We start from the raw sequence: 19051 nt of genomic DNA, 5'->3' as shown, positions 1-19051 counted from the left end.
GGGGACCAAGTCCCCCCGGGCGCCACCCCAACAGGGGTTCGCCCTTCCGCTCAGCCAATCAGAACACGCAAACTGGGCGTTCCTTTGCCGATTGGCTTGAACATTGGCCAATAGGTGTCGCAACCAAGCTGTCCGACAGCCCCCTCCGCGAACCAATGGAAAGCAAGTCCCTGGGAGTGTCCCGCCCTGGGTCGAGAGCCAAGAGCCAATGGAAAATGGGGGCTGAACGGTGACGCGGCCGGAGGTAGGTGGAGTCGCCCGCGACCTGGACGGGAGCCTGGCGGGGTCAGCCCCTGACGAGCTGCCTGGCGCATGGCTGTGTGGGGACTGGGAGCCCGCCTTGGCCTGCGCGGGGGCCTCGGCGCCGGCAGGCTGCTGTGTCCCCGTTTCCAGAGCCGCGGCCCCCAGGGCGTGGAAGACGGGGACGGGTGAGTGCCTGGCTGGGGAGGGTAACTCGGACACCTGCCGTGAATTGTGGTGTCGTCGCCATGGTGACGTCACACCGCAGTGAGGTCGCCGCAGCAACAGCCAGGTGACACGTCTTAGTCCTGACGTCACCTTGGCCACGTGAGCACCGTGGCAGCCAGAGACCCAAGATTTCTTTGCACAAGTCCGAACGAAGCCCGGCTGTCGTGCGTCAGGGCAGGGCACGTCCCTGGCCCGCCACGAGGGCCATCTTGCCCCGCCTCACCGTCGGGTGGGCCTCAATTCAGATTTTGACCTATTTCCTAAGACACAGAGATACACCGACACGATCTGAAGGTGGCCGTCCTCACCGACCTTGAAACTTGCTCCCCTTCCCAGACCTCCGAACCCGCATAGTCCCATGAATTTATCATGGATCGATATACTCTCCTAGATCCAGTAATTGAACGTTTGGATCACCTCGTGATGCCACATGTTCGTGTCAAAGCCTGCATTAAAGGTGTTAGGTTGCTATCTGAAAATGCCAGAATTAGAACTCTGTTTTGCCAGGTCTTCATTCCTGAGGATACGTGAAGCTTCATAGAAGGGACATGGCCCAGATTACTTTCTCCAAGCAGCCCTGACTGGGTAGAGTAGAGGATAAGAGTTTGGGTGGGTCAAAGTCACGGTTTCTGTCGGGTAAAAGGTAACTGGGGTCTGGAGTAAGGTAGTCTTGGGCATGAATCCCAGCCCTGTGTCTTCCTTCCTCAGGGACCTGGAGTCTCATCTTGTGAGCTCCAATTTCCTCAACAGTAAAAGGAAGGTCACCGGTAGTGCCTATGGGATAATTCCAGGAGATAATGCCAGTAATCCACTTAGCACAGTGCAGAGACTATGGAAAGTGATCAATAAACTCTTTCAGTGAACATTTATTGAGCATGTGCATTGAGCAGTGCACTACATGAGCTACTCTGCAGATAATGGATGTGGGCAGGACACAGAGCTTGCCCACAACGGACTGAATCGGGAAGAAGGGAGGAAAATGATGCCAACATGAGATCCAAACAGAGGAGGGTAAAGTGCTGCCTCTGAGGTTACTGGGCAAGATGTGACCCACTGAAGGAGGTGTCATGCCCACTCTCCACTTCTTGATGTCTGTGTCTCATTAGGCCACAGCCTTCCTTGAAGACACCCAAGATCCCCAAGATATACACCAAAACAGGAGACAAAGGTAGGCGGCAGATGAAACATGCAAAAAACTCCGTTTGAAAGTTCTTCCAAATTGTTTGCATACGTTAAAAATTATGTAACAGGGGCACCTGGGTGGCTCAGTCGGTTGAGCGTCCGACTTCGGCTCCGGTGATCTCACAGTTCATGAGTTCGAGCCCCGCGTCGGGCTCTGTGCTGACAACTCAGAGCCTGGAGCCTGCTTCAGATTCTGTATCTCCCTCTCTCTCTGCCTATCCCCTGCTTGTGTTCTCTCTCTCTCTCTTTCTCTCTCTCTCTCAAAAATAAATAAACATTAAAAACATTAAAAATAATGTAACAGGTGTCAATAAATATCATCAAATGTGATATGAAATGAAAGATGCCTAAGATCTATGAAGTGATAAAAGCAAGTTGCAGAGCAATCCAAATAATTGAAATCTACTTGGATAAAAGTGTGTGTGTGTTATGCGTATATACATATATGTGTTCAGATATGCATAGAATATGCTGAAAGGTTACATCTTGAAGTACTACCTGGGAGAGAGATTGAGTTTAGGAGAGGGGAATGAACAGAAGGGCTTTCATTGTTTATGGCACATACTTTTATTCTATCCTATGACTTTTTGTAACGAGCATATATTTATGTAAACAATACCTGAAAATAATGTTGGACAGAAAAAAGTGAGATGTAGACTATATCAGTGTGACATATTTTCTAAAGTTTACAACTGCAGGGGCGCCTGGCCGGCTCAGAAGTGCATGCGACTCTTGATCTTGGGGTCCTGAGTTCGAGCCCTATGTCGGGTGTAGAGATTTCTTAAGTATTTTATTTTTATTTATTTTTTTTAATGTTTATTTTTGAGAGAGACAGAGCATGAGTGGGGAGGGGCACACACACACACACACACACACACACACACACACACACACACACACACACAGAATCTGAAGCAGGCTCCAGGCTCTGAGCGGTAGGCACAGAGCCCCACACGGGGCTCGAACTCACAAGCTGTGAGATCATGCCCTGAGCTGAAGTCGGACACTTAACCGACTGAGCCACCCAGGTGCCCCTACTTAAATATTTTAATTAAAAAAATTGCAGGTTGGGGCGCCTGGGTGGCTCAGTCGGTTAAGCATCCCACTCTTGGTTTCGACTCAGGTCATGATCTCATGGCTTTGTGGGATCAAGCCCTGCATTGGGCTGTGCGCTGGCAGTGGGAGCCTGCTTCGGATTCTCTCTCCCCCTCTCTCTGCCCCTCCCCCACTCACACTGTCTCTGTTTCTCTCAAAGTAAACAAATAAACTTAAAAAAACTGTGCAGGTGGGGCGCCTGGGTGGCTCAGTCGGTTGAGCATCCGACTTCAGTTCAGGTCATGATCTCACAGGTTGTGAGTTTGAGCCCTGCGTCGGGCTCTGTGCCGACAGCTCAGAGCCTGGAGCCTGCTTTGGATTCTGGGTCTCCCCCTCTCTCTCTATCCCTCCTCCGTTCATGCTATGTCTCTCTCTGTCTCAAAAATAAATAAACAGCAAAAAAAATTTTTTTTTAAATCTGTGCAGGTCACTAGTTTACATATATTTTGGGGAGTATGTACTTATGTCGTAAAAGTATAAAAGATATGCATACAATATACTTAATGCCACTGAACCATACTCTTAGAAATGATTCGAATGCTAAGTTTTATGTTATGTGTCTACTACCACAATAAATAAAGGGAAAGAGAACAGGCACAGGCATGCCCTCCAGCCGAGACCCCCAGGGACAGTCTAGTCAAGTTGGGTCACTTAGCTCATTACATGGCACACCGTGGGCTCAGTGAGAAGATACTGGAAAGGACCCATTATAGGACTGGGCTTATGCCAGGTGATCTGGAGCAAATTCCAGGAATTTGGATTGGATGCTGTCAGGAAGCAGGGCTAATTCTCTAGTTGGGTATCTCAATCATTTTTTATCTAGAAGGTGGGTGTGACAAAGAGAGGCCAAAGCTGTCATTGATAAAGAAGCAGCAGTCCCTCGCATTAGCCAGAGAATGGGGATGTTTGGTCATTTTTACAGGTTGGACAGTGTTCTGTGCTCAGACATGATTATGGGGGGTCTTGTTTGGGGATTGCTGTGTCACAGTCAGAGTGGGGGCCACCAGACAGTGTTCCACAGAGGTGTTTGAGTCCCAACGGAACACCACAGCCTGCCTGTGAGCGCCAGGCTGGCTCCTGGCTGTCGGGAGCAGATTTGTTCTATCTCCGTGGTTAAGGGAACATGGTGGGAAATCGTGACCTAGGCAGAGATCCACAGAGGACTTCGATTTTATGTGAAATATAATTATAATATGTACCTATATGTCTTATTTCTTTTTTTAAACAATGTTTATTTATTGAGAGAGAGAGAGAGAGAGAGAGAGAGCCGTCCCACGCAAGTGGGGTAGGGGCAGAGAGGGAGGGAGAGAAAGAATCCTAAGGAGGCGGCACACAGACAGCATGGAGCCCAACACGGGGCTCCATCTCACAAACCATGACATCGTGACCTGAACTGAAATCAAGAGTCGGATGCTTAACCGACCGAGCCACCCAGGTGCCCCTTTATATGTCTTATTTCTTTAGCGGAATGATTAGTACATGATTTTTAGGAATAAAATAAAAGCATGTCAGGAAAGAAGTTACCCTTAGGAATAGCAATGAAAGGGAGTGCCTGGGGGCATCAGGGGTGCTGATCATTCTCTACTTGTTGATCTGGGTCCTGATCACAGAGGTATATTCAGGTAGGAGCAATTGATCAACTTATATACTTAGGATTTGAGCACTTTTCTGTGTATATGTTATCCTTCAGGTGGAAAGTGTTTTTAAAAAAAGAGCATGCCAGGAAAAATAAAAAATCTTAATTTGGGTGGCTAAACATTTTTTCATAGGGTTTTCTAGCACCTTCACTGGAGAAAGGAGACCTAAAGATGACCAAGTGTTTGAAGCCTTGGGAACTACAGATGAATTAAGCTCAGCCATTGGGTAAGGCAGACGGGGTTGGCCTTGAGGCGGGGTTTGAATCGGCACCAGTAACGTAGTTCACGGGAAGCTCTCGAGAGTGCTGGCTGGCCCCGGGGGGCGGCCAACTCTTGATGAACCTGCCTCGGCCTGGCAGGCACGGGCACGTGGTCAGCTCCACGAGGCTGCCGGGGGCTGCAGGCGCCTTTCCCTTCCGGCCCTGCCTGCTCCTGGCTGGCATCCGTCCCACGCCATGTGGAGCTGCCATGCCCCTCCTTCCCTGGTTCCCCCACTCTTCAGGCGAGTACGGGTGTGCGGCTCCCACCTCCCAGTGATGGGCCCGACTAGGTGAGGTGTTCAGGACGGATAATGGCAGGTGCAGGTGGTCTGCCAGCGGAGCAGAGAACGCAGACCCCTTGGTGCCTGTGGGGAGGCGGGGGGTGGGGGGAGGAGGTGGAAGAGGCAGACACAAGGTGAAATGGGCAGGGGGGAAGGACGGGGAGTTCTGGCATCAGCTGTTTAGGATTAGCAAATCAGCAAGCCATCATCCCTCAGTCCGGGGCAGGGGGGCAGGAGACTGGGGACGCCTCGATTGTGGATTGTCGGAGAGCAAGCCTCTCCATGTGCCAGGCAGAGAGCCTCAGCCCACGTGCCTCATGGAGCCCACAGTCTTGGGGGTGCTGGGGGAGCAGACAGTAGAGGGGCACCCTCCAGGTGGCGGGAGCCTGAAGGAGCAGCACCGAGGAGGGTCTACAACTGGCTGCATCGTGGGGATGTCTTCCCTGAGGATATTCCCGGGCACCTGCCTGGTGCCAGGCCAGAGGATGTCGCTTTGCGGAGGGCAGGCTGTGTCTGGCCCACAGAGTTGTTCCTTGCAGTCCAAAACGGGAGACCCACGCTAGATGACAAATTAACACGTTTGTCTGTTTAGTTCTGACTGTAAGGCAGGCTAAGACGATACACTGGTTGTGCTCAGAAGGCAACCTCTGTTGCGTGGTGACACTTCACCCCAGTCCCCTCCTCTGTCTTCCGGGCGGGTCCAGCCAATGGAAGGCACCAGCAGGAGATGGGACATTGGTAGAGAGAGGAGCGGGAACACTTTTGCCCCCATTCCCCAGTGACTCTCGCCCAGCCAGCTGCATGGCTCCTGGCGGTGGCCCCACCGAGAATCCAGCTCTCCCGGGTCTGGAGCACCTTTGACCCTCCCTCGCCCCTTCAGGCCCCTGCTTGTGCTAATTTTTGCCACCCACTGTCATTCCATAACTTTTCTCACACCCTGTTAATAGTCCCCTGGCCAGCCTTTCCTCCAGGAACCCTGCGAATGCACTGCCGACTCTTCCCTGCCAGGCCCCTGACTGGTAAAGAGAGTGGCAGAGTTTGGAGGGAGGCTGGAGCTGGGGTCCTGACCTGCGTCTGGGGCGCTTGGCTTTCCCCATCCCACCTGCCTTACCAGGAACTACTCAGCCTTCAAAGTCCCACTTCCAGCACTGCTTCCTCCAGGAAGCCCTCCCTGAACTCCAGCCAAGGCCAAGGTTCCCAGGACCCTGGCCCTTTCCAGAGAGCTGACCTCAGTTTGCAACTTCACGTTCAGTCATGTGATACCCGATTCATGCCTCGGCCTCCTGCCGAACAGAGCCTGTGTCCCTTGTACTCATGCTGAATTGCCTGGACCTGGCCAGAGTAGGCACTGAGAAAGGAAGTGTTGACTGGATGAGTAATGAGTATAAGGAAAGGCATTTTGAGCAACAAACACCCCTAACCAAATGAAAGGTTATGATGTTCTCACTGTCAGCAAGAAAAATAACCCTGTGGTGTCAGAGCTGAATTAGGGCCCACAGACGTGATGTGAGACGCAGATTCTTTTCTTTTTCCTCATAGGTTTGCTTTGGAATTAGTCGCAGAAAAAGGCCACCCGTTTGCTGAAGAGCTGCAGAAAGTGAGTAGCAGTGTCTCATCCCAAGTTGGGATTTGTATCCCTGTGGCCTGATGGCCATAACTGGATTTGCCATCTGACCGTCACTTCCTCTCTGGGTCACCTGGGGCTACTCACTGTTTCTCTGGGACCCTCTGTTTCTTCACCTGCAAAACAGGGACACAGAGATCATCCTCCCTCCCAGGCGAGTGGTGAGAACAGCACCAAGGGGCGGGGGGGGGAATGTAAAGTGCAGTGGACTTGACCCAGCGTGCTTCTGCCCTTCAGGGGACGCACGGCAATGTCTGGTATTACTCTTGGTGGTTACAGGTGGGCGGGGGGGGTGGGGGCAGCTCCTGATATCTAGTTGGTAGAGGCCAGCGATGCACATGCTAAACGTCCTACAACGCCCAGGGCCTCCCCTGCCACAGAGAATGCCGCTTGCCTGAATGTCAGCAGCCCCGAGGCTGAGAAACCTGGGAAAACCAGCTTCAGGAAGCCCTAGGCCAGGGGACCTTATGGCCTTCAGTATTAGTGTTCTCCTTAGGAAGCATGGAGACTGACCCACAGACAGGACTTTAACAGTGGAGACAGGGACATCCCCTCGGATGCATAGGACGTGTCCAAGGTTTCAGTCTACACATTGACCTGAGACTGTAGAAGCTGCTTCCTGGACACTCAGCCTGCTTCAGTCCTCCAGGCCAGGCTGGGGCCCGCTTAGCCTCCTGGGAGCAGGCGGAGGGCAGTGAGGGGGCCACAGAAGGGTGGGAGGGCCTTAAGTGCCGGAACTTTCTGTGAATGAGGCCCTCCTATGCGCCGCCAGCGTGGTTTTCAGCCTCCCAGTGAAGAAGTTCTCACCTCAGCAGGCGTCATTTCCGCATGCTGTGCTCATCTCTGCAGGGTTTCCAGAGGGAAAAGGCTGAGGCGGGGGTGGGGGGGCGGGGGCAGTGACGTGATGAGTCCACCTATGCTTTAGGCCCCTGTCCTTTGGGTCCCAGCTCCAACGTCACGTCCCCCAGGGCCTCCAGCCCGGTTAGGCGCCTCCTCCAGCTTTCCACAACCCCCGTTGTGGAGGCCCCGCCTCTAACGGCAGGTGCCACAAAGAGTGTCACACGGTCTGATCCGTCTGTCTCCCCACTGGCCTGGGCACCCCGAGGGTGCAGACTGTGACCTTCTCACCCGGGAGCCCCGCCAGGTCCCTGCTAGCTGGGCCCGTGCACCGCTCTCCTCAGAAGCCTGTGACCTGCAGGTTAACGGGCACGTTATTGGGGCAAAACAAACTCCTAAAGGAAAGGGCCGCCTGCCCAAGGCGCCGGGGCTGGGAATCAGCGGAGTTGGGATCTGATTCCCAAGCTGGCTCCCGCCCCCTCCAGTGCTGGGGTGAGTGCTGCAGCTGGCCGTCCAGGGGGGCACTACCGTTACCCCGCCTCCCGCTCGAAGCCTGCGAGACGCCAGGTGGCCAAGGTCCCCACCCAGGTTCTGCCGGTCGGCAGCCCAAGGAGGGTCCCAGCTCACTGCTGGGTGGGCGGCCTCTGCTGCCTCCCGCTGCGCCCTGCTCCCGGCACGCTGTCACAGTCGCCATCTCAGCAGAGGTCGCAGACCACCACCCACCTCACGGCGCCCCACCCAGCTTGAGCGGACTCTGGCCGGCCACAAAGGAGGCGGCATTCGTGGGGCTCACTGGCACGGGCGCCCGTGGGTCGTTTGTCACGCAGGGGTCGACCATGTTCTCGTACATACTTGTCCTTTATGGCTTAGTTTTAAAGCACTGTCACGTTTGGTGTCTCGGCCCGGCTGTCACAGGTCAGACAACCAAAGCCGTCAGTGGAGAGGAAAGGGAAGGACTTCCCGGGGCCCAGGCCTGACGGAGACGAGAGCGGGGTGAGAAGCTACCTCTTGACTGTCGCTGGGCACCTGACGCTCATCGTCTGTGTGACTCGCATCCCCAAGGGACCCAGGGCCCCCGCTCAACAGAGCTGGTGTCCAAGGCAGACGTGCCAAAGGTTCAGACAGAGTTTGCCGATTCACCTTTAAATGCCAGCTGATTAAAGATCCGGCCAGTCCCCAGCAGGGCAGCCCCCGCTCGCCTCCTCGTGTCACAGGGCACCCCTGCACGTGGAACCACGTGAGCCCCGCCCGGCCCGCCAGGAACGGGTCTTCACTGTCGCCCCCCGTTGCTTCCCCAGATCCAGTGCTCGCTGCAGGACGTCGGCTCTGCCCTGGCGACCCCGCGCTCCTCGGCCAGGGAGGCTCACTTAAGTAATCTTCTCTCCCAACCTGCCGCGCGTGCTCAGAGGTGGGACCCTGTCCGGGGCGTCCCCTGGCACCCCCATCAGCCTGGCCCGTAGACCCCGGGAAGGAAGGCCCTCCCAAGCCGGCGGAAGTGGTTTGCAGAGCCCCCCGGGGTGGAAGGGACATGGGGGCCGTTTCCTTGGTCTGGGGGGCGACGGGCCCCATGGCCGTGTCCTCCTGCTTCTCGGCTCCTCAGGATGTGCCGCATTCGAGGCGGGGCCCATCCTGGAGCTGGAGCAGTGGATCGACAGATACTCCAGCCAGCTCCCCCCTCTCACGGCGTTTATCCTGCCGGTAGGTGCCAGGCGGTGTCAACCTAGGGGTGGCCACAGGCCAAGTGTGTTCACAGAAACACACAGGTGCGGAGTAAGCCCCCTCTTTAATTTTTGCCTGTGACAGAAGCTGGCCGCCGGCCTCCCAAGTCCCCTCCGGACCCTCCCTGGTCCCTCCCCAGCCCTGCCCACTTTGGAGGGGGCTTCCCAGTGGACGCGCCCCTCTGCAGGGCCCCGGAAGCGGAAAACTGCTGGCTGGGGGCGGGGGCGGGGTCCCGTGTATCCGTCGGTCCATCTGTCCAGGGGACTCCCTGTCTACAGTGGGCACACCCACCCCACCCCCACCCCTCCCCCCCTCCCCACCCCTTCCCCCCCCCCCTCCCCAGCCCCGCTCCAGCCAGTGCTCTCTCCTTTCAGTCGGGAGGCAAGAGCAGCTCCGCGCTGCACTTCTGTCGGGCCGTGTGCCGCCGAGCAGAGAGACGGTAAGGGGGCCAAGGGAGAGGGCGGGGGCCTGGCCAGAGCAGCAGGCAAGCCTAGGAGGGTCGGCCCCGTGCCATCCAGCCACCCATCGGCAGACCTTCACCTGCCACCTTCACCGTTCCAGGTGGACGCCAGCCAGCCCGGGTCTCTGTCCTCAGAGCCCTGCATAGCCGAGGGGAGACAGTGACCCGCGAGCGGACAAATGACAGATGATGTAACCCACATCACGATCAGAGCTTATGGAGAAACAAGAGGTTATAGGTGAACAGGGTAGGAGGAGTCCCTGATGGGGTTAGCTGGTTATCTGTAATTCTGACACTCACGTGCTATGAAAGTCAAAAGGATATTCGGGGGAGGCCTCCTTGCCCTGTGCCCTGGCTCCTCGTCCCTGGGGGTTAATGTAAGTGGGGTGGTTGGAGCTGGGCAGGAATGAGTGGCGAGCCCCGCACCGTGGTCACAGGGCTGTGAGGGACACAGGGAGGGTCTCTCCCAGTCACACTGCGTGAGCCAGGGGCTGAAGGATTGGGGGGCGGGGAGGAACAGCGTCCAGTGCGAGGGGACAGCAAGGGCAGAGGTGGCAGCCCGTACTGAACGGACACAAAGGAGACCCGGCGTCTGGGTCCAGAGGGAGAGGGCGTGGGGCACAATGAGGCCAGAGACCGGGCAGGGCCTCGGAGGCACAGAGAGGTCTACCTCTATCCCGAGAGCAATAGGAAACCGTTGGTGGGCTTTAGGCCACGCAGTGACATGAAGGGACCCTGCTGGCTGCTGGGTAAAGAAGGGCCCAGAGGGACCCACAGGGCTGGCGGCGGGGCTGGTGGGGGGCAGGTGGAAGCTCTCAACAGACCAGCCACCCGATGCCCCAACACCTGCGAGTCAGGAAGAGGAGGGACCCCTAAAAGCTACTGACAGCCTTTCAGAGAAACTTCAGAAGAGTTCCCTGCAAAACCTCCATTTACGCCACTCGTAACGCCAGCTGCCACCCAGCTTCCCAGACAAATGGAAGTGAGGCCCTACACTGATAGAACGGGCAGGGCCGTGCTGGGCATGTTCTCATCGTCACCTCATTGATGCCTCAGGATAACCTTGGCAGAGGGGTGGTGGCAGCCCCCCGTGTACAGGAGTCGGGAAACGAGCTCAGAGAGGCGACCTCGTGGCCAGGGCGGTCACCTGAGCGGTCCATGGCAGAGTCCAGATTTGAGCCCGGGTCGGTCTGCTTCCAAACCCGAGCTCTGTCCACAGCCCCACATCACAAAGGTCCCATCCCTCATGAAAGGCCCGTGGGCCCAAGTGGTTCCCAAAGGGGCCCCGCGTAACAGAGCTTCAGTTTCAAAAGAAAAAATTCATCATTTGTAGAAAACCATCCGTGTCGGCAATGCCCGTGGTACCAAAACAATCGGAGAGACGCAAAGGCTCGGCAGGGGGCCTAGTCCAGCAGAGGATGCACCAGGCAGGGTGGTGGGGACGTGCATGTGGGATGATGAAACCCCTTGGGCAGGGGACACAAAGCCAGAGCCTCAGTTTCGGGGAGAGCATCTCTCAGCAAGGGTTATGTGGCGGAGGTGACCTGCGTCAAGGGCCCGCCCCGTCACCAGTGCTCAGCAGACAGCAGTCCGGAGGGATGTCTGCGCCCAGGCCGGCAAGGGCACCAGGTCAAGCCACTGTAGGCTCTGAGGTGCCGGTGTGGGACGCAGCCCTGGGTCCCCCGGAGTGTCGATCCCGTAACGTATGCGACGTGGCGTTTCCTCCTCTTCCAGGGTGGTGCCTCTTGTCCAGATGGGTGAGACGGACGCTAACGTGGCCAAGTTTTTAAACAGGTACTCTGATGGAATTTGGAGAGTCCCATTCAGTAAAACTAGGCACGTTGTGGGAAGCAACGATAAGAGAAGGGGGCCCACACGTTCATATCCACTGAGGGTCGGCGACGTGCCAGGCGCTGTGTCGGGCACAGGGATGCAGCTGAGAATGAGGCAGGTACCGTCCCTGTCCCTGGTGAGGTGAAGGTGTCGGGAGAGGCTGTTGTGAAAACCAGGAGGACGCAACATAAGAACAAAGGGACAGTGCAGCAGGAAGGGGCCCGCTTTCGGGTTGAGTGACCAGGGAGCTCAGGCAGGGGTCAGACCCACTGTCAGCCCCTCCCCACAAGACTCCAGGGCTGTATGAACTGAGAAGAGACAGCCAGGCAAGGCCAGCTCAGGGCCGTCAGGGCCCAGGGCCCCGGCACAGGAGCCAGTGAGCCGGGCTGGCCCCAGGAGGTCTCGTCTGGGTTCCATTCCAGCCTTGCCTCATGCAGTTCCAGTGTGGGCAAGGTCAGGGCCCAGGGGCAGACTGAGAACCAGGGGGCCCCTGGGAGCTGTCCTGGATTTCCAGAAAGCGACCTCACAGCCGGGGTCTCGCCCCTCACTGAGGTCACTCCTCTCCCTGGGATGTGACCTGATCAGCTCCTTTCTTCCTGGGAGGTGGCTGGGCCTGAAGGGAGAGAGGAAGGTTCCGTTCATCGGCACAGCAGTGGCCTTTGGAGGCCTTGTCCTCCCGTAGTGTTGTGTGGGCCAAGCCAGTTCGTTTCCTCAGCAAGGAGGGTAGCGCTAGGCAGACTGGAAACAAGCATGTCACTACCTTCCAGGAATGGGAGACACCCAGAGCAGAATCTCTTCCACTGCCCCCAAACCCTGCCCCCAGAGAGACGGCCAGGCATCAGGAGGAGGGGGGTTCAATCTCAGTGGGGGCGTGGTCAGGGAAGGTTCCAGCAGGACCCGGCATGGAGCTGGCCGCAGAGGGTAAGATTGGGGCCTGGAGAGGTGGAAGAGGGTGGTGGGCAGCGCTCGGCATGAAAACAAGGAAAAGCGGGGGACGGTTGAAAGGTGGGCGGCTTCGTGAACTCACTGCAGGCTCCTTAAGGGCGGGCTGGGTGTCTCGGTCCTGGTCACGGAAGGTACGCAAACCAATCTAGGGAGTGGCCCAAAGCCACCAGCCCTGTGAGGTCCGGTGGGGGTAGCGGCCTCATCTGGCACGAACTGCCCCAGCCCCGGCGCCACAGTCACAGAAGCTGGCCTGGAGTGTCATCCATCAAAGCCCAAGTTGGCCGAGCACCCGCTGTCCCGCCCGATGCTCCTGGGGTGTGTGATTTATATTTCCTCCTTGAAGGCTAATATGGGAAGGACCCAGTTAGCATTGATCTCTCATTTCAGATTATTCTCTCTGTCCCTCCAGACTCAGCGACTATCTCTTCACATTAGCCAGATACGCAGCCATGAAAGAGGGGAATCAGGAAAAAATATACAAGAAAAATGACCCGTCGGACCGAGCCTGAGGCACCTGGAAATAATGCAAAGGGGGAGATCTGTAGAGCCCTCCGAGGTGAAGAGTTTGTCCTTCCTGTCCTGATTCTTGAAGATCTCACCCAGGGGGGCTGGAGGAGACCCCTGTCCTCCCCGCTAGGCTCTCCTGGGTCTTAGAGGAGGTGGTAATGAATGAATTCAGTATGGGGGAAAATAAGGCAAAGTGATCCCAGCAGTGAAAAGCCACATAGAAAAAAATTAAAAGTGGGAAAAGCTTAAGTCGTGTGTGTGTGTGTGTGTGCGCGTGCGTGCGTGTGCGCGCGCATGTGGTGAGAGAGCCCTTCCCCTGCTGGCTCAGGTGGCATAAAGATTTGGAACGATACCAGAGACCCTGGGAAATGTAATTGGGATTTAGCTGGGCCAGAGGGGCTGTAAATGTCACGTTTATAAAGGGGAAGGCAGGCGGGATTTGGAAGTTCGGTCACCTCCGAGCCACCATCCCCACCTACGTGTGGGGGCAGGGCAGCTGCACACTGACAGGTGAGGCCTCACAACTTGCTTCGGACTCAGGGATGAGGGACCAGGGTCCAGGGAAGAGGGACCGAGGAACGGCACGCCTTGGAGAAGGATTTCTTTCTCTGCCGGTTTATGCCTCTGAGATCCATGCCATGGCTGTATTTTATCTCTCTTGTCACCGCCGCCCCCTCCCACTGCGAGATGACACTGCCAGTGCCAGCTGTGTCCTTGGGAAGGGGATATTTATGCAGGGCGAGGAGGCGGCCCTGAGAACGTGAAGATCGCGCGCTGCTAATTGCGGGAAATGACTCCGGAAGGGCAGGCTCTCGCTAACTGTCAGGGCCAAGATGCCTGGTGAACTCGGCTCAGCAATCATTCACTTGCGGAGCCCCTGCTTCACATCGGGCACCGGCTCGCTTCAGGCAGGCTGGTCACTCTGCTGTCCTCCTTTTGCCAGCGAGTCAGCGAACATTAAAATGATCGGTCACACGTATAATTTTGCTCTCATTTCTTACGACTCTGCCTGCACATTTTGCAGGAACGGGTACATTTCATCCCGCTGGATCCTCGGCCTCCCGGCAGGCTGCAGCAACCCTCTTGAGCCTGGGCGGGGAGGTGGCTGAGGTGCCGGTGAGCGTGGGCGAAGGTGAGATCCCTCCCGGAAGAGGCCGTGTCCGAGGCCTGCCCCGCTCCGCCCGCCCAGTGGTTAGCGCCAGGTCTGCTCCCCAGCGGGTGCTGAGCGTCCGTGCAGATCTGGAAACGCTGAAAACGCCGGCATTTCAGGAGAGGCTAACGTGGCTAACTGCCCCGCAAGCACTCGGGCCGGGCCGGGGAGGAGCTGGCCCCAAGAGCTTGCGGTGAACCACTCGTTCCCTCGCTTCTGCCCCCTCCTCACAGTCTTCCTGGAAGGGGCAGGACACACGTACCAAAACGCTCCCAGCCATGGTCAGACACCCTGGAAAAGGACAGGAGAAGCCCTTGAAATGCAGCATAAAATGATGCTTTGAAACAAAGCAGCTTGCCTCTTGCCAAATCCCGTCCCCGCCAGCCCTTGTGGGGAGAGGCTGTCGCGCGCCTGGAGTTAACCCCCGGTTCCCAGGCCCTGCCTCCACCTCTTGTCTTTGGCTGGCACGCACTCCCCGAGAAACGGCCCAGGCGCAGGGCAGACTTGGCATCTCGGGGGCTGCCTCCCGTGTTGCCAACCTGAGAAAAACAGAGCGAGCCTGCTCTGGGGACCCAGAGGACTGATCAGTTTGAAACGTTTGCTGTCCTGCAGTGCCTCACAAAGCCACGCTGGAGCCAGAAGCAAAAGGAGAAATGCGCACCCCCGCGTGCACCCGGCAAAATCTCCTCCTGTGTCTCAAACCCAGGGGGAAAGTTCATCAAAAGCTCCGCCATCCAGACACACGACTAAGTAGGAAGCCCGCGTTGCCTGATCTGTTTGCACGCTGCTGTCGGCGCTCACGAGCCGTCGCCCCCGCCCCGCGCAGTTGTGCAGGGGTCGGGAAAGAAACAGCAGGCCGCTTTTACTTAAAACTGTGATGTCTTGGGGCGCCTGCCTGGCTCGGTCAGTGGAGCAGGCGACTCTTGATCTCGGGTCGTGAGTTCCAGCCCTGTGCTGGACCCAGAGATTACTTAAAAAATGGTGATGCTTCCTCGATCATAGATCTCTTGCATCCTTTTAATCTTTTAAAATATCACATGAAACTTTGACCTCCCTTGATTCCTGGGGTTTGGGGCACTTCCATACATTGGCACCCATTAAAGTACCTCACCTGCCTACCCCTGGGCCAGACCTGGGGCCCGGGGCCCATTTAATACTCCTGCCAGAGAGGAGCTGGGGGTTGACTGTGTGCCAGGCCCGGTCCAGGGGTACCACGGACCCTTGTGTTCAAAGCTCACGGTAGCCCTGAAACAGGCACTCTGCAGGGGAAGAAACCGAGGCTCAGGGGAAGCACCTTGTCTCAGGGAGTCTGCAGCCAGGTGTGGGCTCAGGACAGGGGGCCTTGTGTCTCTCCCTCCACCGCCACTTGACAGTCGTTTTAATCACGACCTGGGCCGCTGAGAACAATGTCAGACGCTAATAGATTCTGCCGTCTCATTTCTCAACCCAGTTTCCCTTAACTGATGTCTCCTGGCTATTGTTAATGTGCATTTTTCACCGAGTAATTTTCTCCGCCCGAACTTGTAACACATCCCAATGACAAACGTCCCGGTTCCGAATCCCCCGTCAGCTGCAATGTCACCCTCGCCTCCTCCCGACACCTTCCTCCGACAGCCCATCCAGTTTTATGATCGCTCTGTCCCAGTTATCACTACTGAACCTTTAAGAATCCAGACGTACTTCAAGTTTAATTGAATAAAATTCCTTGTATAATAAATTCTGCGTGAATGCTACATAAATCAGTGCCTGGACGGATTTGTGGCCCGTCCCTCCCTCCCTTCGCCCAGGCCCAGGAATCTTCCGGGCAATACTGGACCCAGGCTGGCCCAGTCGTTCTTATCAACGACTTACCTTTGCAGCCCTGATGGGGGTGCAGTTTCCTTCTCTGGGAGTCCCCGGTGGAAGACAGTGCTTGAGCCGGAGCAGAGGCAGGGGTGACAGGTCGGGGACGCCTGAGGCCTGAGGATGTCCCTCACGTTCCTCTCCCACTCCACAGAATCAGACACTTGTGACGGAGGGACCGTGCACACTCTTCCTAGAGACGCACGCACGTGTTCACCACGCGCATACACCGTGGAAGCCCCGGGCAAGAATCCCCTAGAATGACCAGCGTAGCCCCCCTTTTCAGGAGCCGACCGGAGTCTCAGGCTGCCTGCTGCAAAGCCTCGCCTGGAGTCCGCAGAGCTCCAGCCTTGAAGCGCGAGAAGCAGCACTGGGGCTGGCCGGCGAGGCCGCCGGACGGCTTCCGATGCTTGAAACACCACGGAGGGCAGTGAGCACAGCTTGGCATGGGCTCAAGACCAGCTCTGGAACTTTCTAGCTTCTTGCCTCTGGGCGGGCCACTCCATCCTTCTCAGCCTTGCTTCTTCATCTGTGAAATGGGAAGGACAACAATGTCTGCCCCATAGGTAGGGGTCACGGGGAGAGCTTAATGAGGCAGCGTGTAAAAGGGCTCGGCACGCCCCGCAGCAAGCCAGCTGTTCTTACGGTTTGCCGTTACGGTTAGATTCGAATTCAGGCTCCAGCTGTGCCGCTTCCTGGGTGAGCCACCTTGAGTGAATTGCTCACTAACCTTGCTGAGCCTCAGTCTTCACCTTTTTGAAGTTTATTTATTTATTTTGAGAGACAGAGACAGAGATGGGGAGGGGCAGAGAGAGAGAATTCCAAGCAGGCGCCGTGCTGTCAGTACAGAGCCCGACACGGGGCTCGAACCCGCACTCCGGGAGATCATGACCTCAGCCGAAATCAAGAGTCATACGCATAACCGACTTCACCTTTTTTTTTTTTTTAATGTTTATTTTTGAGAGAGAGAGAGAGAGAGGGCGTGCACAAGCAGGGGAGGGGCACAGAGGGCCCGAAGCAGGCTTAGCGCTGGCAGCAGAGAGACTGATGCGGGGCTTGAACTCATGAACCACAAGATGGTGACCCGAGCCGAAGTCAGACACTTAACCGACTGAGCCACCCAGGCGGCGACCCCTCAGTCTTCACCTCTTATGACTGGGGATGATTCAATTTCCGAGGGTTCGGGGAATAAGTCAACGGGTTCAGCACACAGCAGCGGCTATATCCCCCCCCCAAAAAAAGTAGCTTATTGTTGAATTGCGTCTTCTCCTTTTCTTTTTTTTTCAACGTTTTTTATTTATTTTTGGGACAGAGAGAGACAGAGCATGAACGGGGGAGGGGCAGAGAGAGAGGGAGACACAGAAGCGGAAACAGGCTCCAGGCTCCGAGCCATCAGCCCAGAGCCTGACGCAGGGCTCGAACTCACGGACCGTGAGATCGTGACCTGGCTGAGGTCGGACACTTAACCGACTGCGCCACCCAGGCGCCCCTGTCTTCTCCTTTTCTAAGCACTTTCAAGTAGCTCAGGCCTGGGTGAAGCCCAGAACACCACCGAGCAGCACCTCCGGGTGGTTTGGACTTGCTGAGGCTGGAGGGACACAGGTGTGCTTCAGGGGGTGCTAGTCCCAGTCAGAACAAGGGCCACGGCTCCAGGGACACCATGCCCGACTAAAAGGGAGAGGTTACTCAGTCACAGAGCAATGAGAGCCGAAAGGGATCAGAGAGATCATTGCTCCCATTTCACAGATGAAGAAACTGAGGTCGAGACACGCGTACGTATTAGTAGGTCAATATCAATAACGACCGCAAATTGAGTACTGATTGTGTCCGGCCTCCTAAGCACTTTACAGGCAACCTTTCGTTTAATTCTTTCAACAGCCCCTGCATGTGGTACTGTTAACATTACCGTCATGTCCAAATTACAGGCGGAAAAACTGAGGCCCAGAGAGGAGAAAGGGCTTTCCCAAGGTCCTATGGCTCTAGGAGGTGGAGCCGGGCTCTACACCCTCTCAGCACCATGGCTACCGTTCCCTCAATGCTCGACTGCATGGACGTGTCTCATTTCTCGGAACCCCGTGAGGCGCGTACACATTCTCCCCATTTCACAGGTCTAAGGAAACTGAAGCTCAGAGAGGTGAAGTCGCCTGCTCAGAGTCACACAGCACCTGCTGCGGCGATGATGGTTATAATGGTCTCATCACAAACAGCTGACATTTACAGAGCTCTTCTCGAGCAACAGGAGGGCTGCTCTATTGAGCGATACCAGAGCAGCTTCCGTGTGCGCTTAGCACATGCCCCCCCCCCCGACGCGCCCCCCCACCCCACAGGTACATATTTGTATCTTTGTTTCAGATGCAGACACAGGAACTGGGGCACAGGGAGACAGCACTTTGGCCAGTGTCACGCAGCAAGAAGAGGCCAAACTCGGATTTGAACTTGGGTCTGTCTACCTCCAGCACGTTCTTGAACCTCTCCACGGTGACTCATGCCACCCGAGGCCTCCCTGTGGGCAGCAGCAGAGCCAGGACAAGAACCCCAGTTTTCAGGGGCCACCTTGGGGCAGTGATTGACAGCTAAGTAGGGGAGGGGAGAAGAGGGTATCATAAACCCTGGGGGAGGGGTCCCTACCACACCTGCTACAAGCTACCTCTCTGGGAAAGGGTGAGAAGCAGGCATCAGCTTGGGGGGCATAGAGGCAAAGATGGCCCGGAGAAGTGGTCGAATAAATGGTGGAAAGGCGTCCAGCTGACTCAGCACCTGGGTGTGGCTGGGTGACCTGTCCCCCACCAGATGCTCCCAAGGCACAGATCCTTCGGCCCTCATCGCCGGCCATCTGCAGCGCCCACATCCTTCCTCCAGCCAGCAGGTGCCTTTATTTACGATCACCTTGGAAGGGTCGAGCAGACATATGTTGCTAAGGGTCGTTTATTCTTGTTTATAAAATTTATGGCTTCACCTCGATTACACACTGTCAAAACGGGAAGGATTGGCCCCAAAGTCTCTTGCCGCATGACTGCCTCAGACGTGCGTACATCTGTTAACTCCGTAGGAGCTGTAGAGGGAAATAAGGTTGATGATAGCTCAAAAGCTCGCTGTCCCGTCACAAGGTGTGGGCAGCCCGCCTCGAGAAAAGGCATCTGGGCACGTCCGTGGAGGAGAGAGCGGTGGTGTCTGTGAGTGGCCGGGCCAGGTGGCACCAGGACCCTGTCCC

At 56.4% G+C, this 19051-nt stretch overlaps 1 protein-coding gene across 6 annotated transcripts; it reads left to right on the top strand.

Annotated features, from left to right (window-relative positions):
- Window positions 1-272: 272 nt before the first annotated feature.
- On the top strand, window positions 273-13827 carry MMAB (metabolism of cobalamin associated B). 6 transcript variants are annotated; one of them, XR_006195158.1, is made up of 10 exons: window positions 273-428; window positions 1575-1636; window positions 4515-4608; window positions 6463-6520; window positions 8683-8755; window positions 8985-9082; window positions 9478-9542; window positions 9665-9810; window positions 11298-11357; window positions 12751-12765. XR_006195158.1 is itself a non-coding variant. In XM_042910160.1 (9 exons), the coding sequence occupies exons 1-9, from the start codon at window positions 313-315 to the stop codon at window positions 12848-12850; spliced, it is 726 nt and encodes a 241-aa protein (XP_042766094.1). In that variant the 5' UTR covers window positions 273-312; the 3' UTR covers window positions 12851-13827. The 6 variants fall into 6 exon arrangements, 3 of the variants coding, with proteins under 3 accessions (XP_042766094.1, XP_042766095.1, XP_042766096.1); XR_006195156.1 differs by having other exon boundaries at window positions 8683-8792; XR_006195157.1 differs by lacking the exon at window positions 12751-12765 and having other exon boundaries at window positions 8683-8792; window positions 9665-9801.
- The last annotated feature ends 5224 nt before the right edge of the window (window positions 13828-19051 follow it).

This window comes from Panthera leo, chromosome D3, assembly GCF_018350215.1.
Source record: "Panthera leo isolate Ple1 chromosome D3, P.leo_Ple1_pat1.1, whole genome shotgun sequence".
Classification (NCBI taxonomy): domain Eukaryota; kingdom Metazoa; phylum Chordata; class Mammalia; order Carnivora; family Felidae; genus Panthera; species Panthera leo.
Note: the sequence above shows the minus strand (reverse complement) of the source record. Positions and strands in the feature narration are given on the sequence as shown.